This window comes from Uloborus diversus, chromosome 6 (genome assembly GCF_026930045.1).
Source record: "Uloborus diversus isolate 005 chromosome 6, Udiv.v.3.1, whole genome shotgun sequence".
Lineage (NCBI taxonomy): Eukaryota > Metazoa > Arthropoda > Arachnida > Araneae > Uloboridae > Uloborus > Uloborus diversus.
The window spans coordinates 164,005,391-164,030,563 of NC_072736.1; the positions used below are offsets into that span (position 1 = coordinate 164,005,391).

Here is a 25,173-nt window from a genome sequence, read left to right on the forward strand (position 1 = left end):
ACTGATTAAAAAACTTTCCTTAAAATGAATGACAAAATATGAAAATCATACTTTAAAGGAATTTGTTAATATAAAATAGTAACACAAGTAATTATTATTCGAGTTGTGAATAAGTGTTTTTATAAAATGAACATAAAATTCATTCTGTCTCTGTGAAAATCTGACAATCAATGACCAATCAAAGCGACTGCTGAAACAGATAATGCTATCCTGAAAATGAGAAGTCGCCCACCATTCGAGGCCTCTCTTCTCTCCTTGTTGTCACTTTCCTTTAAAAACAAGTTTCCCCCCCCCCCAATAAGGTGGTTTCCAAGGAACTTCCTTAAAATCAAGTGGTAACTTCATCATATAACGAAAGATTATGGAATTTATTGTTTGTTTCCTTCGCAGTAGTTAACTTAACAGTAAAAAGAAAAAAAAAAGATGGTCCCTTGACTTAACAATACCACCTCCATCATTCTGTAACTTCAGACGATTGAAGAGAAAAAACAAACAATAGTGCTGAGATGTCTTTAAGAAAAATATATGTTCTGTGTAAGAGTACCAAAACCTTGTAATTCGAACACCTTTTTTCTCTTTTTTTTTTTTTTTTTTTTTTTTGCCTCCAGTAATACATCAAAGGCATGATTTCCTTATTGGGAAAACGTGTTAATTTTTTTCGAATCAAAAGTGTGAAATTGCTGCCCCCCAAAAAGTGCCGCCCGGGGCGGACCGCCCCCTCCGCCCCTCCCTAGCTACGCACTGCTTTTATTTATTTGCTTTTTGACACAAACAAGATCTTTTAAGTAACGCGTAATTAAATTTCAGCTGGAAGTTTGTTTTAAAAACTATTATATGGACATGGAGTTCTATGTTACTATTCCAATGAGTTCAAAATTCATCACGTGTGTGTCGGTGGTTCATTTTAAAACATAATTGGTACTCGGTACTCGGCCGAGTAGTGAGCGGTTGAGTATACGGTACTCGGCTACTCGGCCGAAGTGCTACTCGGTACGTCTCTATAACATTCTATTTGCATTAAGTTGGGGTTTGGTTAGAAATATTTTAAACTTGTTTACGAATCTTTCACAATATACTTTATAATCAAAACAGAAATCTGCTAAGTAATATTATTAAAATCACGAATTATTTTACATGAAAAATGTTTTATTATAAGCAAACTTTTTCTAGTATTTTTCATTTTAAAATCGGAAGTTTTATATGAAATTCTCCAAAATTAACTGTTTGCAACATTTAATGAATAGTTTTAAAAGAAGCATTATCAATGCATTGCTTTTGGCAGCTTTGAGTTCAGAAAGAAGCAAGAAAGTTATTGATGTGCTCATATTTACTGGAAATACACGTATTATGCTATTCATTTTAGAGGCAAGTAGTCAAATAGATTATCTAGTTTGTTTCTTCTTTTAAACTTAAAATAGCTGTTTCTTACAAAGTTAGAACAATACTGTAGTAGAATTATACAATTAAGTACTAAAATGTCAGTGACTGAAAAATGCAAATGAAGTGCCTTAAATAATTTAATTGCTCTAGAGTCCTTGAAAATAACTAGGTTAGTCTTTGAAGCTCCTAAACAAAGCATGCTTCATTTTATTTCTCAACAAATGTATAAATAATGAATTGTAAAAATGAGTAATACGTCACTCTCTCGTTCCCCATTTTCTAAATCATTTCTTTTAAAGCATTTTTTACTATTTATCAATACATATTTAATTCATTGTTGTATTTGTTGGTGGATTGGAGGGGTGATGAAGAACTAATTGTGCCGAAAGCCGATGTGAGCAAGAAACCGTGCATTATCTTTTCTCCTTTCTCACTCTTTCTGTCTGTCAACTACTGTCATTGATTTGTCAAACCGAAAACAAGTTTTATTATCTTAATTGGCAAAAGAAACTTCAAAGAAAGTTTTGTTCGCCTATATTTTTCCTGAAATTTTTTCGTTTCAATTACTCACAACACTAAGCAGAATTTTATACCTATTTTTCAAAAGTTCCACCGAGAAAAACCCCTAGGTTCCTACAATCCTACAATTGGGGACATTCTAAATTCCACTTAAAGCGGGGTCCGGGGGTTTCCCTAAAATCGGGGATATTCGATACCCCATCACTTACAGGGAAAGCCCTACATCACTTTCTTGATACCATTCTCGTGTTAAGGTTAATCCAAAAAGGGACAGCAGGCAACACATTAAAAACGAACAAAAAAAAGTAAAAACATTTCTTTAAACAACTAAATATGGCCTCTTTCGCCACCGACAGAAAAGTTGTATGGAGTACAACAGGGGGATTTTTTTTTTAAAGACATTTAGTCTTTGAAAAACTTATTTTCTTTTCTTTGTTTTTTTTTTTTTTTTTTTTTTTTTTAATGAAAAAACCCACTAGAAACTTGCGAGAAATACAACCAAATTTTTTTGGGTAGGGCCGGCAAGAATGTTTTTCCACATAAAAATTTTCGGGCCAGTCCGCCCCTGTCCGGTACTCTGGCTGAGCTACCGATGAATTTGTTGTTACTTTTTTCGTTATATGGTATATTGGATATACTAAATATATATACAGTGCTGTGAAGCTGAAAAAATTTAATAATTTTATTTTTTGACACGCTGAAATAGAACCTGCGATTTTCGGAATGGAAAACATGTCTTACCATTCGGAAACTGAGAAATATTCGAAACTCGAATAAAGTTTTTTGATTCATTTTTCATAGGCACATTTTCTTTCTTTAAGATAATTTTGGTTATCTTTCCTTCAAAGAATATTACTGATCTAGTGAAACATATCGAATGTACATGAGTATGTCGATGTTGTGCAGAGAGATCCCCTGCAACTTTTTTAAATGAACGAAGTTGTTCAAATGAACGAGTTGAACGGGTCAAAAGAATGAACGATCCTCTGATGAACGGATCATTAAAAATAACGACATCTCCCACCTCTAGTTTATACGGCTTTAGTTTCGAAAAACTTCTGGGATGCACTTCCGAACCCTTCTCTCTCAAACGTGGTCAAAAATCGCCTAAAATTTAGATTTTAGCATTCAGTTTCCAAAATTTGCAACATGATAGTCCTAGTCCCATGTGGTTTAGTGGTAGGGGCAGCCTTTCCTCGACTCCCCAGACGACTTGGGCTCTATTCCCGACATGGGTTACCAGAAAAAAAAATTTCTCTCGTGCAAACAGGGAAATCTAAAAGGCTTCCTGTTAATAGATAAAAAGTTGTGGATAAAAGGGTAGAGTCTCTGAACTACATTCCTAACCTCTAAGGTTAAAAAAGACGACCTGAAACCACGTTAAGACTGTTGGGAATTCCAAATCTTAATATACAGTGGCTCCCAAAAGTGTTCGTACACTTTGAAATTTTTTAGTAAAACCAAAGTAACGCAAAACTGAATTCGAATATGAAGTCCAATATTTTTTTCACATCATTCCTATGTCATTCTAAATACAACCCATTGCTTTTTTCAAAATATTGACGGATCTTCTTTTTGAAATGTATCAAAAAACAAAGAGGCAGAGAAATAACATGTCACAAAAGTCATCGTACATTCAAATATTTTCGAATAAATTCATGATTAAAATTATCATATGTCGTTTTTTTTTAATTATTTTTGCATTGTGTTGACATTTAAAAGTCATTTGTCTTTTATTTTTTTGTTTATTTATTCCTTAATATTGTGTTTATTACATTAAAATGGCTGGTATTTGTAAAAAACAACTAACATCATTCGAAAATTGAGTTTTTTCCTCACAGTAGCGGTAAATTGGTTTGAAATGTCTCTAAATTAGTTAACTTACTCCATTCCTATAGTAAATTACTTGATAAAATGCTTTAAAGAAAAGAATTGGACCGAAAACAAGGTAAGAAAAGGTCAACCGGCAAAGTTGACAAAGTATGATTGGAAATTAAAAGTTTAAAAAATTATGAAAAATACACATTTGAGTGCTGTAAAAGTTTCTGCAGAATTAAATGAAAAATTTTATATTTAATTTTCACCTAAAATTGTTCGCCAAGTTCTCTGATTAGCTGGATTAAATGGGACTTCTTCCTGCAGAAATTTTCTTGGTTGTGCGAAAAACAGAAAGCTTATGATTATTTCGTCGTAAAATCAATGATAAATAAGCTCAAAACGCTTTGTAACTACTAGGCCAGTGCCAATAGCTTTGAAAACGGTAAAAAAACGAAAAAATTTAGAACAGGATAAAACCAGTTAAAAAGGTAAGAAAATCTAATAACATTAATAGGAAAAATAAATTACGGGCGAGCTGAGCTCGGGAAGGGGGGTGTCGGGGGGTTTAAAGGGGGGGAAAACGGTTTATTACGATTTCCGGAAAAACTAAGAGTCCTATCGAAAAAAACTAAATTACAAAAATGTTGGTAATAAAAAGATCTACAACTTTTGCATTTGCTTTTTTTTTTTCTATAACCTCAAAATATATGCGAAAAATTCAAAAAACCGACTTTTTGGTTTTTTATTTTTATCTCCCACAAAAAAAATTTTTTTTTTCTTTCACCAAATTTTTCAATATTAAAAAAGCATCAGAATTTTCAATCAAAAAATCTCACGTCAAAAAATCAGAGCAAGTTTTTTTCGTTGGAATCTCTACTTTTTTATGGTATAAAAAACAATATACAAATACTTTGGAAGCTTTTCGCAAAAAATGAAGAAAATCAAAAAAACTCGAATTTGAAAAAAAAAAAAAAGACATAACTGTGTAAAAATTTTAAGCTCTTTATTAAAATGTACACTTTAATTACTCGAAAAATGAAATTTTCCATGTTACATTGACACAAACTGAAAATAAAAATATACTACAATAATTAAAAATCAAGCAACAACATGCTTTTGTTTTACCCTTCTCATCCACCATTAGACGGTGACTGCAGTGTCCCCTATAGTTTTTTGGAGTTACGAATAGCAAGCTACGCTGTAGGATGGGATAAATGAGCTACTTCAGCAATTTTGAACTGTCTTACCTTGAATATTATGAAAAACTAGCTGCGTGCCCGGCGCTGCTCGGGCTACTTAAAAAACGAAAGAGATGTCCAATTGATATTTTTGTATTACTCTGACATCAGTTTCTAAAGCGCTAAGGAGTAAATAAATACGCGTATTGCAAGGTTTGCAAAACATTAGTAGAGGATATTTTTGGCAAAAACCTCTTTAACGTTAATCATAGTTATCAATGATACAAGTTATGAGTATTTTAAATTAGCACAAAAGATGAAAATATATGCATTATCAACTATAATCTGTGCTCACTTTAAACTGAATTAAATCTGATAGACTATATCTGAAATATTTATGTACAATTACAATCAGCTTTTTACATAAAATGACACACACTTTTTGGTTGATTACGTGAAACTAAAGCACCTTACTTAGCACCAGACTTACTAAATACCAATAAGCATTAATTTAATATCAAGTTATCAGATTCCAATTAAGCTTTACGTAAAATCCTTAAAAACAATCTTTTTTGTTCAATTCACTTAAAGAAATCCGAAAAATCTTAATTTAACGTGTTCTTTTAACGATACAAACTGTATTTAAAAAATAGAAACAGGAAGGAAAAAGAGAGTTATTACAATTCGAAAACTCACCCATCTGACGATAAAATGTCCAACTAAAATAAACATAATTAGCCGCACATCCTAAATTTACCAAAATATGAGGCCGGTGAATGATAAACTTACACTACAATCAATAAACATTACTAAAGAAACAATTTTCATATGCTGAAAAGAGTTAACGTTGAATGTAAAAAATAAAAAAGGACAGACGATAAAATAAAGGCTATGTCCTAATTCGCAACTCCAACGAACTATAGGGGGCACTGCAGTGACTGTCTAATGGCGGACGAAAAAACTAAAACAAACGCACGTGGTAACGAAGAAAATGCTAAAAGTGTTGTGATTTTTGTTCGTATGTATGATTTTTTCACTTTATTCTTTTTAAATTAATTTTCAAAGTCTTGTGGATATTCTGGCCCACGTAAAAAGAAATGAGAATTTAAGAAGCATTACTAAACGTCAAAGATTAATGCAAACTACGTAGTTCGTAGTTCTAAGCAGCTATTTCCACGATGTTGAATTCGATATTTATCAATTCTTGATAAAACTAAATAATAATTGTGGCCTGACAAGAATAACAATTAATGCTAGAAAATTCAATATGACATTACAAATTATTATCGAAAGAAGATGATACTTTTTTGCCTTGCTTGGCTAGCGCTTATTGTTTTGCATTTGTAGCTGAGTTATTTCTCTCAAATTCCCGAATCGGTTAATTTAAAATTTTTCTGTTTCGACTTTTCTAATTTCTGAGTTACGATTTAATTATGTCATGTTATGCAAATCATCAACAAAATTCTCACGGATATATGGTGGTAGTTTTCTTTTCAATTGATTGACCGTTATTTCTTTTTACTTATCGAATTCTGTAATCTTACTACCATTTTATTCCACTCATGATAAAAATTAAAAATGGTTTAACTAAAAACGCGAAATCTCGCCAAGGCTACTTTGCTCGCACAATACTAAAACTATAACCCTAAACAAATTTGGCGAAACCTTTCAGCTGAGAATAAAAGGAATAAATTAAATTCTTTCTCGGTTAAACATTTTCATTTTGTTCTACGATAATATATTCAAGAAAATATTTTGCATACTGTCCATTCCAACTAAATGCTGCTGTAAAATATGGTTAGTTTAATTAATTTAAGATTTAAAAAAAACCCATATTCTTACAAATTCATACAAAACAATAAAAAATTTTACCTTGTATAACGTTATCCAAGTTTGTTAATCCAGAATTTTCGCTTTCACCATTTCTCAATCAACTCATATTTTAGAAGGAAATAATGAAAACTAACATTATTTTGAGAAGCTCGAGAATACTACTAAGAGACGAATTAATTTCTGTAGCTGAAAGCAAACTAAGACACATCGATTGCGTTAATAAATACTCAGAACAAACTGCCTGTGTTTACGTCAGCAGACATACGTGGAACGCAAAGTGGCAATGTTTTAGTTTTCCCGGCAGTTTTATAAATCACCGCAAGGTAGCGTATTCGAGCTCTGGAGTTGCGAATAGGGCAACCAATTTTAAACTAATTTCAAATGAAATTCTAGATGGAAACGTTGTTTTAAGATTTGGACAGCAGCCGAAAAAATATCTTTTAAAACAATTTTTAGAATTTTACTTGCTCACCCATATGCAAAATGGCAACAGGAAAGAAATAAGAATTCCGGATTAACGTTATGTTAATTAACGTTTTAATTAATATCTCCTCTAATAAAGTTGCACAATTACGAGATTGGTCCTAATGTTTTCTTTGGAAAATTTCGAATTGATTGGTATCTCGTTCGACTCTCGATTCGCAGCGGTTCTCGAGAAGATCGATCTTCAGACAGACAGACGGACGCGAACAAATTTTAATATTATAGTGGAAAATTTCGAATTGATTGGCATCTCGTTCGACTCTCGATTCGCAGCGGTTCTCGAGAAGATCGATCTTCAGACAGACAGACAGACGGACGGACGCGAACAGATTTTAATATTATAGTGGAAAATTTCGAATTGATTGGTATCTCGTTCGACTCTCGATTCGCAGCGGTTCTCGAGAAGATCGATCTTCAGACAGACGGACGGACGCGAACAGATTTTAATATTATAGTGGATAATTAGTTTTCCAATTGTGTTTGCTGTTAATTAACGAATACGAGCCATTTTTAAATAATACAAAGAACTTACGAAGTAAACAAGCGAAAATTAACTCCAAACGATTTTTTAAGTTTCACTGCATGGAAAAAATAATTAAAAAAAAACCACAGACGATAATTTTAATTTTGAACTTTTCCGAAAATATTTCAGTGCACAATGACTTCCATGGCGTTTTTATCCTCCAAGTGACGAATATTTCTGGAAGCCACGGTAGGTAGATATTTCTCTGTTGTCTCTGTGTATGTAATATATTTCAAAACTTTAAAACTTACATTTTCCCCCAGAATGTTGCAAATTGCTTCTATTCTTCAGAAATGAAACAAAGTATGAAATTAAAATTGCTGTTTTTAAGCGCCAATATGGCTATGAAAAGTATAATGGAATGGAACAACGTTGCATGTTACTTTTTTTACCTATTTATTTTTATAAGTACGAAAACAAAAATATACTTTTTGTTAACAAAAATTTTCTATAGCTCCAAAAATAATTCAATTCCATTACTTTTATGGAACGTTACATGCGGGAATAGTTATGAAATTAACCAAATTTTATTCTCCCACTCCAGCACAGCTCTGAATGTAAAATTCATAATTTTAGCAAACAACGTTGTTCCAGCCGCCTATTCAGTTATCCAACATGTGATTCTGTGCTAAAAACATATGTAGTCATGGAAAAACAACGAATAGCGACATAGCAGGGCAATCAGTTCACCATAGAGGAAACTTTTGCTCCTTACAATTATTTATTTTTTTGAGCAATCACGTTTGCTTATTGTTCTCACTTGACTGTTTTGATGTCCTTTGATTTTATTTCCCCCCCACCACCCTCTGCAGCATCACCGTCGACCGGCTCCTCACGATACTGCTCCTATAGCGAAAGCCGTCTCGAGGTTGCTTCCATATCCAACACACACGCGCATACATACACAACTACACACACACACACACACACAAACACCTACACACACAAACACATACACACAACTACCCACACATGCCTGCACACAGACACAAACACATATGCCTACCCATACTCATACCCCCCGCCCACACACATACACATTCATACACACAACTACCCACACACTTATGCCAGCACACAGACACAAACACACATGCCTACACACACATACACATACCCCCTACACACAAACACACATACCCCCCCCACACAAACACACACGCCTACATACACACACTCGTGATTGCGAAAAACATAATTTGAATTCAAGATGTCAAAATTCAAATGAATTTTTTCTTTAATTTATCCTTTTTTATATTAAGGTAAATAGTATGTGTATTTTAACCTGAATCAATCGGCTACAAAATAAAAATAGAATTTTCAGGTGGAAAACGTCTTAAGGAAGCCAAGAGTGCCAAAACAAACTGGTAGCTAATATGGAACTAGCACAAACCAAACGAGTGACCGAAACAAGTTCGGTTCAACTCGAATACGGTAATTTACTGAAAATATGGATATGCGTTTATAAATAGATTTGAAACATTGTAGAACAACATTAAAAAATTATAATTTCAGTAAGTAAGAAATGAATGATCTGAATAAAGCTTGACTTTGCATCCAAAAGCTCACATTTTTTCTTCGTTGAAAAAAAGGGGTTCCTTGAAACCTCGAAACAGGTGTCTGAACTTCTGAAATATTTGTGCTTTGACTACATTGTTATTTTATGGCTAGCTCGCAAGTACTTTCAGCTAAATTCACCTTAGTTTCGATCGTTCTTAAAGAAAGTTTGACTGCACGACCAATACAACTAATAGAAGAAAAACGTTTATTAAAATATGTCTCGAACCATTCTAATGAAATTGGGAAAAATAGTCACATTCCCTGCTTAAGAGGTTTCAAAAATAATAATAATAATTAAATTCCTTGAAATTAATTAACTAACGCTCTAAAATTATCATGAATTTCAGTACTTTATTAGAATTTCATAGACTAAAAACCTCCTAATTATCAGCGTCCTTTAAATAATGTTATTTTCACAATCGTTTTAACTGATAATAACATTGGATTTTATTAATTACTAGTGGCACCCGCACGGCTTTGCCCGTAGTAGAAAATTAAAAGGGCTTTTGGTTCGCCTGTATATTTACAAATGATATATGATGAATTTCTCGTCAATTGGCTTGTCCATGTTACGGTTCCACGTTATGATAACTTTATAATTTACTCGTCCATCTTATGATAATTTTGCTCGGTAGAATGTTCTTCAAATTGGAATAGAAAAAGAACAAAATCGAATTTTCGAAAAATCGCTTCGAGGTGCACACCCCCATGCTACAAACTAATTCTGTGCCAAATTTCATGAAAATCGGCCGAACGGTCTAGGCCCTATGCGCGCCACAGAGATCCTGACAGACAGAGATCCGGACAGATATCCAGACAGACAGACTTTCAGCTTTATTATTAGTAAAGATTTTTTATTGAGAGAAATACAGAAACACATTAACTTTGATCTTGTTGAAATTTGGTGGTTTATTTATTTATATTTTTAAGCAGTATTTTTGACAAGGAAATAATGAGAGGTACAGCTTTTAACTTTGTACAGAAACAATGAGGATAAAAAATACTGCTATTACGGCACAAACTGAAAAAAGAAAGAACAGGTTTTGGCACTGTAAAGGAGTCCCTTCATCAATCAATAAAGTTGAGAGTTTCGGTAATTATTTACATCCAAAAGTTCAGAACTTTGTGTATTGATAAGGAAGTTTTTTGTAATTTGTTTCTAATATATTTTATTATTTATTCGGTAAGTTACCGCCCTATAGCCAGGGCTAAGGCAGAAATACATGAAATACACCGCCAGATCAGTCAATTCCAGCCGAAGACTTCAGTTTCGTGCTTATTAGCACTCATCAGCCCGGCATAGGAGTGACTGAGCTGGAGGTGGAAAACCTCTTAAGGAAGCCAAGAGTGCCAAACAAACTGGTAGCTAATACAGAATTAGCACTGACCAGACAAGTAACCGAAGCAATGGTTCGGTAATTCTATATTAGCAACCAGTTTCATTGTCACTTTCCTATGCCGGGCTGATGATTGCTAATAAGCACGAAACTGCAGTCGTCGGCCGGAATTGACTGAGCTGGCGGTGTATTTCATGTATTTTATTATTTGTTTTTAAACATATTTGGTTCATTGTTCGTTGATTATTGCAATGAATAAATCTTGAAACAATAGTGAGTATCATACATATATACAGTGGCTCCCAAAAGTATTCGTACACTTTGAAATTTTTTAGTAAAACCAAATTAACTCAAAACTGAATTCGAATATAAAGTCCAATATTTTTTCACATCATTCCTATGTTACTCTAAATACAACCCATTGCTTTTTTCAAAATATTGACGGATCTTCTTTTTGAAATGGGTCAAAAAACGAAGAAACAGAGAAATAACACACCATAAAAGTCATCGTACACTCAAATATTTTCGAATGAATTCGTGATTAAAATTATCATATGCCGTTTTATTAATATTTTTGCATTGTGTTGACCCTCATAAGTCATTTGGCTTTAATTTTTTGTTTATTTATTCTTTAATATTGTGCTTATTACTGTAAAATGGCTGGTATTCGTAAAAAACCGCAAACACCATTCAAAATTTGAATTTTTTCCCACAGTAGTGGTAAATTGGTTAGAAATGTCTCTAAATTAGTTAATTTATTCGTTTGTATAGTAAAGTGCTTGATAAAATGCTTTAAAGAAAGGAATCGTACCGAAAACAAGGTAAGAAAAGGTCAACCGGCAAAGTTGACAAAATGTGATCGGAGATTTAAAGTCAAAAAAATTATGAAAAATACACATTTGAGTACTGTAAAAGTTTCTGCAGAGTTAAATGAAACATTTTACATTTAATGTTCACCTAAAATTGTTCGCCAATTTCTCTGATTAGCTGGATTAAATGGGACCTCTTCCGGCAGAAATTTTCTTGGTCGTGCGAAAAACAGAAAGCTTACTCTTTTCTTCGCAAAATCAATGATAAATAAGCTAAAAACGTTTTGGAATCACGTCTTACTTACAGATAAAAATTAACTCAACATTTTTTGGTTAAATTATTGTATAACTGTAAGTAGAAGAAAAAAAATTAGGAACTTAATCTTAAGAACTTAGTTGGATCAGTTAATCAGGACGGTGGAGGTGTTTTAGTGTGAGGGTGCATATCAGCATCAGGACTTGGTAGTTTAATTTTTTGGTGAAATAATGAATCATGCTGTTCCTTTAAATATTTTAAAAACCAATTTTAAACTCTCAGCCAAAAATTTGGTTATTGGAAACAACTTTGTTTTTTATCAAGATAACGATAAGAAGCACACGGTTTTCAACGTTTCCGTCTAGTGCCTCGAAAATTTTCCTAAAGTTTAGAAAATACCCCCTCAATCTCCAGATTTTAACTTAATGCAACGTATTTAGAGATATCTGGAGGCTAGATTACGAAAATAGTGCTTTAAAACGAAAATAGAGCTAGAAACAGTAAGACTCGAAGTGTGGTAGAACACTTACTCAGAAATTACGCTAAAAAAAGAAAGAAAAAGATTGAAATCTATTCCCAGACGTTTAAAAGGGGTTATGAATACTGTATGATATTCTACTAATTAATAACTTAATCAAAAGTTAGATTATTCAATAATATATAGACATTTTATAAAGTGTACGAAAACTTTTGTGAGATAAAATTTCCGGCACTTTTCGGTTTTTGATTTTTAAAAAATTGAGTTTTAATATTTTTTGAAAACATTTCATGCAGTTTTGTTAAAAATTGATCATAGATCTTATAATTAAATACCTATTCCGAAATATTAATTCTAACCAATGGATTGGGGCCTAAAGTCGTAGGTGTACGAAGACTTTTGGGAGCCACTGTATTTTGTTTCAGCAAATTGCGTGTTTTAATGTCATTCTCTTTCGCTGAAAAAAAAAAACAAAAAACTTTCATTTGAAGATTTTATTTATTTTATTTTTATTTTATTATTATTATTATTATTATTATTATTATTATTTGTAGGGTGTTACAATAGAAGTAATATTATGCATACAACTACGTTTTTGGAAACGCGTGCTCAACAGGTTCTGCGCGGGGTTTTTTTCGTCATGCCAGGGTGTGGCGAAGTTACCTGGATTCGGCCGGGCTATCGAGTGCCGATTTTTCAGGACTCTACTGCACTAATATTATTGCGGCTTTTTGAAAATATTTCAGAAATAAATGACATCAGTAGAAGAGAAAGTGAGCGATCGCTCCTTTTATTCATAATAAATGGTTCACAAGCTATAAAACCGAATGTTTTGAACGAGATCGTTTTAAATCGAGATGAAAACTTGAACGGCACTATACAAGATGACTATGGTGAGATGCTCTCAGTTCCTCCGATAACTAAACTCGACTTCAGATGAGCAAGGAATGAAGGTGTTGACATCACTCTGAAAAAGACAAAACAATTCAACATTCCGAATAAATTTGTGATTGGAGGAAAGACACTCAAAGAAGTAATAAGTTTTAATTCAAGCGCAAAAATTTGGATTTTGTAGGTTTGTTTTACGACAGTTGCAAATTTGAGACAGTATTTAATTGCTTTTGAAAACTGAGTCCATTTGAGAAAAAATCTCTGTCAGTAATTAAACAATATAATCTAAATGCACTTTCAGTCTAACCTTGTGAAGCGAAATTATCTGAATAAGTGCAAGTCATTAAGCTTGTAAGCAAAGAAAAACTAGTATGTTGTGGCCATCACGAAGCTTTCTTCTATATTTTTCTTTTTTTTTCTGATCCCTCCCCATGCTTGAAGAGGAAGCAATATTCCCAACAAAAACAAAATTACACATGCAAAAACTTGACGACCATCCCAATGTCTGAATTATTGCAAAAGCAAAGCAAAGAGCGAAAATTGAAAGTTATTTTAAAAGCCTTGCTTTTGTTAACAAACATAAGATGGCAACAGTTAAAAATTTTAAATCATTGAGATAATATTTCCTATCATTTCCATACAATTAAAATCACGAGAAATACGCAGACGATAATCTATTACGATTTATCTTTCTTATTGTTGCATTAATAAAACTATTTTTATTCGCAAAAAAAAAAAAAAAAAAAATCAACACCTCTTGGAGCGATTGGAGTCAAAATTGAACCAAAGCCTGTTTACGTATGGATTCACATATATTCCAAATTTCAACTAGAACTTAGCATTGCTTCTTGAGATAGGGCACTCACAATGGAAAAAGCGAACGTTCGATTGCGCCACTCCGTTTTCAGCTGTTGACACCAAAAAAAAATCAACTCTTACACCCACTAAGGACTACTTGTCGAAAAATTTTTGTTTGATTCCGTTCGTTATTTCTTGAGATACAGCAGCCACCATTGACGACAAAAACCGTTCTATAACTCAACCCCCGTTTGAGCTATTGACACCAAAATTGAATCAGCACCTGCTCCTGTTAGGGGTAACATATGGACCAAATTTTGTTTGATTCCGCCAGTTACATCCTGAGGAATAGCAAGCACGCGTAACTCAAAAAACGTCTCATTGCTCGACCCCCTTTGAAGGAATTCACGCCAAAAACCAATGGGCACAAGTTCACATAGGGGCACATATGTGTACCAAATTTCGTTCAATTTCATGCGGTAGTTTTTGCTGTAGAGCGGCCACAAAAAACTGGTCACACACAGACGTGACATACACACACACACATACATACACACACACACACACACACATTTTCCAAAAATAGTCGAAATGGACTCAGCACACCCCAAAACGTTCGAATCCGTCGAAATTCGAAAATTTGCACGAATCCAATATTTTCTTCTACATATTAGATATAGAAGAAAGTAAAAAACAGCTCTCTCTCTCTCTATCTGTCTCCTCTTTTTACTTTCTTCTATATCTAATATATAGAAGAAAGTATTGGATTCGTGCAAATTTTCGAATTTCGAATTTTGACGGATTCGAACGTTTTGAGGTGTGCTGAGTCCATTTCGACTATTTTTGGAAAATGTCTGTCTGTCTGTCTGTGTGTGTGTATGTGTGTATGTATGTGTGTGTGTATGTGTGTGTCACGTCTGTGTGTGACCAGTTTTTTGTGGCCGCTCTACAGCAAAAACTACCGCATGAAATCGAACGAAATTTGGTACACATATGTGCCTCTATGTGAACTTGTGCCCATTGGTTTTTGGCGCGAATTCCTCCAAGGGGGGGGGGTGGAGCAATGGGACGTTTTTTGAGTTACGCGTGCTTGCTATTCCTCAGGAAGTAACTGGCGGAATCAAACAAAATTTAGTCCACATGTTGCCCCTAACAGGAGCAGGTGCTGATTCAATTTTGGTGTCAATAACTCAAAGGGGGGTTGAGCTATAGAACGTTTTTTTGTCGTCAATTGTGACTGCTGTATCTCAAGAAATAATGAACGGAATGAAAGAAAAATTTATCGACAAGTAGCCCTTAGTGGGTATAAGAGCTGATTTTATTTTGGTGTCAACAGCTAAAAAGGGGGTAGCGCAATCGCCCGTTCTTTTTTTCCATTGTGAGTGCCCTATCTCAAGAAGCAATGCTACGTTCTGGTTGAAATTTGGAATATATGTTAATCCATACGTAAACAGGCTTTGCTTCAATTTTGACTCCAATCGCTCTAAGAGGTGTTGATTTTTTTTTTTTTTTGCGAATAAAAAGTTTTATTAATGCAACAATAAGAAAGATAAATCGTAATAGATTGTCGTCTGCGTATTTCTCGTGATTTTAATTGTATGGAAATGATCGGAAATATTATCTCAATGATTTAAAATTTTTAACTGTTGCCATCTTATATTTGTTAACAAATAAAATATTTGTAATTAATTCAAGCAAGGCTTTTAAAATAACTTTCAATTTTCGCTCTTTGCTTTGCTTTTGCAATAATTCAGACATCGGGATGGTCGTCAAGTTTTTGCATGTGTAATTTTGCTTTTGTTGGGAATATTGCTTCCTCGTCAAGCATGGGGAGGGATCAGAAAAAGGAAAAATATAGAAGAAAGTTTCGTGATGGCCACAACATACTAGTTTTCTTCAGCACTTATCCTTTTTGGTTTATACAAATATGTAATATACTATAGGAAAATTAACGTGATGCACGTTTCACTATTGTATAATCCTAACTTTCCTCCCGTTACCAAATCTCACAACGTGCTTTTTTTTTTTTTTTTGTGAAACAGGAGAAGCAAAAAAAGAATTATATAATATATGTAAGGTATAAACTAATTGCAGCTCCAAACGGTTGTGAAAAATAACAACAGCAAATATTTTGCAATTGTTATTACTGCTTAATGTTGCTAGAATTTATCAGCAATTCATTGACATTTGACGAATAATAATAGAAAACCACCCATGTTTGGAAAAAAAAAGTTGGAATGCTATCACAAATTCTAACAAGAAAAAGGCCTCACTTTTCATAATAAATTAATTAAACAAAAAATTATATTCTACATTCTACACATAAACTGAGGCGGCGAGAAGTAAGGGGATGTAAGTGGACTATTTAAAGTTTCGAGTAAAACGCGTTTAAAGTTTAGATCCTAGGTAGGCTTTCATTAATTTTTCTTCTAAATCATGCTATTTTGCTGGCACCCACCAGATCTACTAGTACCATCTCTTGACCTAAAACAAAGGAAAGGTTTTTCTACCATTTGTGCTGATTATATCCAAATTTTTACTTTCTTCTATATCTAATACATAGAAGAAAGTATTGGATTCGTGCAAATTTTCGAATTTCGAATTTTGACGGATTCGAACGTTTTGAGGTGTGCTGAGTCCATTTCGACTATTTTTGGAAAATGTCTGTCTGTCTGTGTGTGTGTATGTGTGTGTGTGTGTATGTATGTGTGTGTGTATGTGTGTGTGTATGTGTGTGTGTATGTGTCACGTCTGTGTGTGACCAGTTTTTTGTGGCCGCTCTACGGCAAAAACTACCGCATGAAATCGAACGAAATTTGGTACACATATGTGCCCCTATGTGAACTTGTGCCCATTGGTTTTTGGCGCGAATTCCTCCAAGGGGGGTGGAGCAATGGGACGTTTTTTGAGATAATATTTTACACCCTCAATTTCAATTATATTTTTAATAATAAAAAAAAAAACTTTCACGTTGTTACACATTCTTTAGTCGAGAACTATGGGAAAATAGAGCAGGGCGTCACTTCAAATTTTTCCCGGGGGGGGGGGGGGCAAGGGTATTTGGGCAATTCTCGACCGTTTTTTGGGTGATTCTCTCCCGTTATTAAAGTCTTTTATTTTTTCCAGCTAACCAAAGCCGTCGAAAAATAATGCTGTTGGGGGAATAATACATGCTTTAATATACTATCAAAGCATAACAGTTAATCCCATATTTAATTAACAGTTACTTGAATAAAATAAATAACTTAGCGTTACGCATGGGACATTTTTTCGAGAATCGCCCATTTACTCAATGCAAATTACATCACAAAACAAATAAAGAAACACGCCCACTTACCTATAGATACATTAACTTCTCAAAGCCAGGTAAGGAGCCATTGCTCCTTCCTGGCGATCCTGAACTAAGGCTACAAAATTAAGAAATGATAATGACTCTTCCTTTTCAGTTTGCTTATGACTGAATGAGGGGCAGTTCAATCAAAGGATGTAGTTCACTTTTCAGAAATAGAATCGTTCAAGCGTAGTAAGTAATCTTGTTTTTCGTAAGTTTTATGCCTGCTGCGCTTTTTACAATTGGAAGCAAGATATAATCATTTGATATTGTCTTATGTTGCTGACGATACAGAATACTGAAATTATAGTTGATTTAGGGATAAGGAAAGTAAGATTTTAAGATAAATATATTTCTTTGCTTCTTACTGAATCAAAAACGTTTTCGAAATAAAGGTTTCAGTATACAGTGACCGCCGCTTATTAAAACCGCATTCGTGCTCAGGACATTTGATTTCATAAAGCGGCTGATTTTATTAACCGGCATAACTACATTTAAAAAATTGAAAAGTTTTGAAGTTTAAATACTTTAAAAAACGAAATGCATTACGTCATTTATCTTTGTATTAAGTATTTCAAAATACAGTTGTCATTTTTACTGAACATTAGGTTTTTTTTTTCTTTCTTTAACACAAGGGTCTTAAAATATTGGCGTATTGCAGTTTGATTAACAGAATTGGAGAGTAAAGATTCAATATCGTTTACGAGTTTACTAATTCTTTTGTAACGTTCAACATTATAATTTCGTCTTTGTTCTAAAGTGCATTGTATGTCATTAAGCGCTTTTCTGACATCCATTGAAGACGCAAATTTGGCACTGAGATTTCCTCATCTTCTAAGACCAATTCCTTCACTTTATGATTCTTTTTTATCAATTTTTTACGTACGATGTCCAAAATTTTGATTTTATAAAACGGCGATAGTGATTTTATTAAAGGATGGTTTTAACATGCTTTGGTATTGCAATGATTCTATTCTTCTAGATTTGATTTTAAAAAGCGGCTGATTTTATAATCCAGTGATTTTATTAGTGGCGGATACTGTAGTAGCAGCTAGAAAATGTATAATCTTGTGCAATGGCGCAGCAAAGGGGGGGGGAGGGGTTAAAAAACACCCCCCAGAGCCATTAGTTTTAATATCAATGCAAATTCTAATACAGTAGCTTATGCATATATGAAAGGGCTGTTTTGATCCAAAAAAAAAAAAAAAACCTTTAGAAGGTATTTTTGATCAACAAATCCCCTTCAAGAGGTATTTTTGACTGAAAAAAAACCTACTCCATCCAGAAGTTTTTTCATTAAAAAAAAAAAAAAACATCCAAAAGGTATTTTTGATCAAAAATTCCCTCCAGAAGGTATTTCTGGCTGCTCTAGTGACCTTGTGTGATATTCTGACAAATGCTAACTAGTATGTTGTGGCCATCACGAAACTTTCTTCTATATTTTTCTTTTTTTTTTCTGATCCCTCCCCATGCTTGACGAGGAAGCAATATTCCCAACAAAAACAAAATTTTACACATGCAAAAACTTGACGACCATCCCAATGTCTGAACATGGCCCCACTGAATGCGCTGGCGCTTACCAGGCCTTGACAATTTTTGACTTTCCTGTGTTAAACCGGGGCAACTATTTCTGCACTTGAACATGGCCACACTAGATGGAAAAACTTCAAAACTTCATATTTGCCCATTCTGACTGCAAGGAGGCGCCACAAGCCACGGTTGCATCAACCAATCAACGACAAGTTTCAAAGCTCGTTTTTTAAATTAATAAATGAAACAGAAAACAAACATCAATCTTTCGCAAGATGCTCAGAAATATACCGAATCAACCAATTCGAATCGAATCAGTAATGTTATTCAGCTGATTATTTAATGCGTAAATGGAGCATTTAAAGTTGGTTTGGCAATTTCTTTTAATTTAATTTTACATGCTCATTTATAGTTTGTGCTTCATTTGTTGGATTATTTTACTCTTAATGGAGAAACTTAATTATTCAGAGGATTATTTTTTATTTTAATGGACTTTTTGATCTTGTTTCTAGGCTTGCTTCGCTTATAAGTCTTTAAAAAGACAAAATAGTTCATGGTATCGCCAAATAAGTACTTTATATGTAACTTGAAATAGTCCCTGACAATAAATAAAATTGAAACTAATCGCCAGCTTAAAAAATGCACCGCTACGTACCTATAACGGAAAATTACCCCCCTCCCCACCCTTTTTTTATTTTAAGAAATGCTAGATATTTAGAGCTGCGCCTAATGCTGTACAATTAGAACAAGATTACAAAAATTTGTAAGCAGATCTTAGACTCCTGCGGATTCTTGACTGTCTACTGTGTGTGTGTATTTTATTTTTCCACCAGAAAATTCATATCCTAATTTTCGCAAACTTGGCGATCAAATTTCTTTCAAAGTTTCTAGTTCAAAGCTCCTTTCTCATTCATTTTTCAAGTGTAGAAAATAGTTTAATATGACTAGAAGTCAATGAATGTTTACAGGATTTTACATCGCTAAATATTTTAATTTTCTTAAAGATACAGTCGATTTGCGATAACTCGAAGTCCGATAACTCAAATATTACTATAACTCGAAGTTTTTTATCAAGTCCCGACTTTTTTGTCTTTAATTCCATTCTAATTATTCTAAATAACTCGAAGTTAACTTCTTTGAACTCGAAGTATTTTCCAAGATTACTCGAAATTTATTTCGTAAGAACGAAAAAAAAAAAGAAAGAAAGAAAGAAGTGACTATGAGAGAATAATTATTTCACCTTCACTTGCAATCCGAATTTGAAACGAATGAAGATGAGCACATTTCCTGAAGTAGATTCAGCTCTATTCAAGCGGTTCCAGCATGCTTTTGATTTTTTTCTATCAATACATTTGATTAAACTGTGCATATTGTGCTAAAAAACTTAGGTTCTGTAATTTTGTCTGTTATATTAATTAAAGTATTCGATGGTTTTTAACATTAAAATATCAAAAACCGAAACTATTGTTAAGTCAAACTTTTGATAAGTCGAAGTTTTCCGTCAGTCTTTTTACATTTGAGCTATCGCAAATCGAATGTATGTTTAAAAATATCTTAAAAATGGCAAGTAAAAAAAATCATATCATTGTTTTGCTTTTGCAAAGACAAAATAAATTTTGTACGGAACTCTCCCCTGCTAGGATTTCACAAAATATCAACAGTGTTGATATTTTGTAAAATAATCTGTTCCCCATTTTTAAAAAAAAAATTAGTTTCACAAATTCATGTGTAGATATTTGAGGAATTTCTTTCCCTATTGCATGTATTTGTTAAATGTTAAAAATAAATTTTAAAAAATAATAATAATTTGAATTTTGGCTGCTTGAGTTCGAATTAAGTTGTTCACGATCATGAATTGCGATAGGATCCTACTCGTTGGGTTTCTTGTTTCTACAAATGGAATGAAATGGAAATGACCAAGAAATTTGCACCCGTCATAATATGACTGTTGATTTTCTAGAATAGGTAATACGAGGCCGTAAATAAGATAAATATTTTATGGCCGATTTTGACCTTTATCATAAAAATTATTTACTGCGTGAACACTTTATAACAATTGAAAAATATATTGAAGTAATAGCACCCGGGATGCTATAGGTAAGGTGGGAGCCTGGGGGTGGGGATAGAACCTGAGTTAAAGTGAACGCTCTCCGGTCTGTGCGCCTTCCGATGTGTGTGTGTACACCCAAACCTGTTTTTGCGCGGACTTTTTTTTGTGTAGTTTATAAAAATTATTTATAAAACGAGCGAAAATTATTTATCAAACGAGTGCGTGGTAGTATCATCAAGGGTCGACAGGGGCATCCGATGGGAAGTCACTGACTTTCCAAAAATTTCTTAATTCGGGAAATTTTTCGGGAGTCGGCAAAATTATCATCGCTTGGTTTATTTTGATTTCGTTTAAATATAATATTTTGGGTATTTTCTACGTGAGACTTTTTTTATGCAGTCAGTTAATGACCAAAGCGTGTGAAGCAACAGGGTCGTTTCCGAAATTTTAAGGGGTTTTTTTTTTTTTTTTTTTTTTGTTTTTGAAAGAACATTTTTGAAATCATAGGATCTGACCATTTTTTTAAAAATAACTTGACTAAGTTTAATACTTAAAAAAAAATGCATTAATCGGTACGCTTTCATTGTTTACGCTTTTGCAGATGACATCACAAATGATGAAATGCCATTCACTGATGCCACTCACAGAGCACAATATTCAATTAGTTTCTTTACTCACAAGTGTTGGCAACTATATGATTGATAGTAAGCGTCGAGTGCAATATGTAATTCGCTTCTTGATCATCATAACGTAGGAACGCGGTAGACAGATGCGCCAAAGTACATCATTTGTGACGTCATAAAGACCACGCCTTATTTTCAAAATCGGACATTTAAAAAAATTAATTAAAAACTAAGCTTCGGGAAAATGAAAGTTTTTTCTAGCTCCATGCTATTTTTATTTATTTTTTGATTATGCTATGAATTTCCTTTTGTAAGGGAAAAAAATAATCACTTTTTCGAAAATCTTGTGCACTAAACGTTTGTGCATCTCTATGCGTATTGTGCACTAATATACTACTAAAATCTACACTAAAGTTATTATAACATGAGATGTGCTAAAAAAGGAAGGGGAAAAGATAAATGACATTATTTTGGTGTCCGTAAAATATTGGTGCGAGAACCACGGACCCGTCGTAGAACCATGTATTAGTCACACTCTGATTTTAAATGTTTTTAAAATTATGTTAATGGTTCATTTTCTTAAATTGCCATCATATTTTTAACTTTTCTATTGTTCTTCTTCATTTGAAAAAGAATATTTCTAACCAGGCCTGTCAAGTGGGGATATCACGGGGGGGGGGGGGGGGGGCAATTATGACACCCCTAAATTTTACAAACATACTAAAATTAGGCATTTTTCTCGTATTTTGTTGTTTTTTCCCGAACACAAAACCTTTGCCCCCCCCCCCCCGCGAATTTTTAAATGTCGGACCTGTTCCCAAGCGTACATTTTTAATTAAATTCTGGTATTCGTTGTAAAATATACATTACGAGCGAAAAGAATAGGAATTGTTAACGTAAATTCCTATACCCCCCCCCCTCTAATCCCCATCAGGGTCAAAGGGGGCAATGAATGACCCTCTCAAGTTTGAGAAATGAATGTATTTACAGATTGCGGAGCGTGTTTTTTTTTTTTTCGATGTAATTTACTGAGCAGAAAAAATTCGCATGTAAATGAGCATGTAAAATTAGAAATGAGGGCTGCCTGCCATATATCATCAATCTTAGAACTGTTGTATCCAAAAAGGAAACCCCAGGGGATTTTCAATAAAAATTTGAAAATTATTTGCAAAGCTTTCAAAAAAAAAAAATTTTGAAAAAATATATTAAGAATTACGCATTAATATTAAAAAAAATCATATGTTTTCTGTGTTTGGTTAAAATTTTTTATTACGCGTAATTTTAAATATGATATTAAAATAACAATAAGAAATGCTCTTCACCTTTGTAATACAATGTTTATTCAGCACTTTTTCTCTTCATTCCTTCTTTTGAAATTAAAATTTTCGTCAAATGACGTACGCCCGATAATAAGTCGAGAAATCACGTATTCACAGATGACAAAGCGCCAAAACTCACAATCACGCCAAGTTTAAACAAAAACAGGGGTAGCCAGTGGCGCCCTCTTTGTTGCCATGAGTTTCAGCGATTGCCACGGCCGTTAAGTATTCAGTGGGGCCATGGTCTGAATTATTGCAAAAGAAAAGCAAAGAGTGAAAATTGGAAGTTATTTTAAAAGCCTTGCTTGAATTAATTACAAATATTTTATTTGTTAACAAACATAAGATGGCAACAGTTAAAAATTTTAAATCATTGAGATAATATTTCCGATCATTTCCATTCAATTAAAATCACGAGAAATACGCAGACGACAATCTATTACGATTTATCTTTCTTATTGTTGCATTAATAAAGCTATTTTTATTCGCAAAAAAAAAAAAAAAATCAACACCTCTTGCAGCGATTGGCGTCAGAATTGAACCAAAGCCTGTTTACATATGGATTCACATATATTCCAAATTTCAACCAGAACGTAGCATTATTTCTTGAGATAGGGCACTCACAATGGAAAAAAAAGAACGGGCGATTGCGCTACCCCCTTTTTAGCTGTTGACACCAAAATAAAATCAGCTCTTATACCCACTAAGGGCTACTTGCTGATAAATTTTTCTTTCATTCCGTTCATTATTTCTTGAGATACAGCAGTCACAATTGACGACAAAAAACGTTCTACAGCTCAACCCCCGTTTGAGTTATTGACGCCAAAATTGAATCAGCACCTGTTTCTGTTAATGGCAACATATGGACCAAATTTTGTTTGATTCCGCCAGTTACTTCCTGAGGAATAGCAAGCACGCGCAACTCAAAAAACGTCCCATTGCTCCACCCCCCTTGGAGGAATTCGCGCCAAAAACCAATGGGCACAAGTTCACATAGCGGCACATATATGTACCAAATTTCGTTCGATTTCATGCGGTAGTTTTTGCTGTAGAGCGGCCACAAAAAACTGGTCACACACAGACGTGACACACATACACACACACATACACACACACACACACACACACACACACACACATTTTCTAAAAATAGTCGAAATGGACTCAGTACACCTCAAAATGTTCGAATCCGTCAAAATTGGAAATTTGAAAATTTGCACGAATCCAATACTTTTTTCTATATATTAGATATAGAAGAAAGTAAAAATGACTGCATAAGCCAGAAAAATGTATCAACTCAGGAAGGAAAGTAAAATAACAATAATACCAACCATCTTTAGTTAGCCCTCGCAGGTTGAGCCTGGGCTTGAGCTGAGCTTTCTAAGGGCTTGTTGGGTTGTTCTGGTTGAAGAGGTGTTTCGTCGTAGTCAACAGCAAACTCTTCGATGGGGAATCCACCGGGGGGAGGGATGAGTTCGATTTCGCAAATCTGTTCGAAAAAAAAAGGAGCGATCGAATTAGTAAGCAAGTTTGAACAAAAGCAAATCATCTACGGCATTGGCTAGTCCCCAGACTCCAGCAATACAAACTTAACTATACCACTTGAAGCATTGGGCATTAAATTAGTCGGCAAAGAAACTTATTTAAATCATCTACAGAATTCAATATTTAATTAATTGAAGATTTCGAACTTAATAAAATCAGCCATTGTATTTGACGTTGAGTCGATTGACACATATCGCTCATTTGGAAGAAGCGTGCCACAACACGAAAAAATGAAATTTTACAGGAGAAGCGTTTGAAGTTTAACTCTTTAGGAAATTTGCTTAAGGAAAGTCAATTTGCTGTACTCTCCAATTAGAACAAAACATCTGTTATTATTTTCCAAAGAAGATAACACCATTTGAAGCCCTTTAAGCAAAAAAAAAAAAGGAATTTAAAAATTATGTAACATTTTTCTTCCAAACGAGCGATATAAGTTTACTTAAATCATTGCTAAGAACATTGAAATGGATAGTCTGTATAACTTAATTGAATCTTCTGACTAGGCTGGCATTGAACTTTCAAAAGCATTTATGTCATAAGAAATGTAAAATTAAATCTAAGCTTTCTAAAAATTTAAATTCAGTAAAATTTCTAAAGCAAAGAGTTTAAACGTAAAGCATATTAATATTCTACTCATTCAGCAAATAAATTAAGTTCATTATTATTTAACAGGTAATGAAATCAAGAAAAAAAAATTCATAAATTTATTTTATTAACTATTGCTAAATAATTATTCAATATTTTTTGTTTCGGACAATCGATAAAATCAAAAGAATATGTTTATAAGCGTGATGGAGTATGATATGAGAATGGTGGACCTTTATTAACGCCCCCCCCCCTCTTTTGAGAAGTTCCTGTGAGCGCCACTGAACATAAATCAATAGTAGGGGAAATAAATACGAATTTATTTTC

The 25,173-nt window shown here is 33.5% G+C and overlaps 1 protein-coding gene across 1 annotated transcript in view; it reads right to left on the reverse strand.

Annotated features, from left to right (window-relative positions):
* Positions 1–12,938: 12,938 nt before the first annotated feature.
* LOC129224594 (uncharacterized) overlaps positions 12,939–25,173 on the reverse strand; it is a 41,885-nt gene continuing 29,650 nt past the window's right edge. The window contains exons 8-9 of the mRNA XM_054859078.1: positions 24,048–24,205; positions 12,939–13,141 (exon numbers count right to left, since the gene is read on the reverse strand). Of these exons, the coding sequence (XP_054715053.1) occupies positions 24,053–24,205 (153 nt within the window). The 3' untranslated portion in view covers positions 12,939–13,141; positions 24,048–24,052. The remainder of the gene's footprint in view (positions 13,142–24,047; positions 24,206–25,173) is intronic.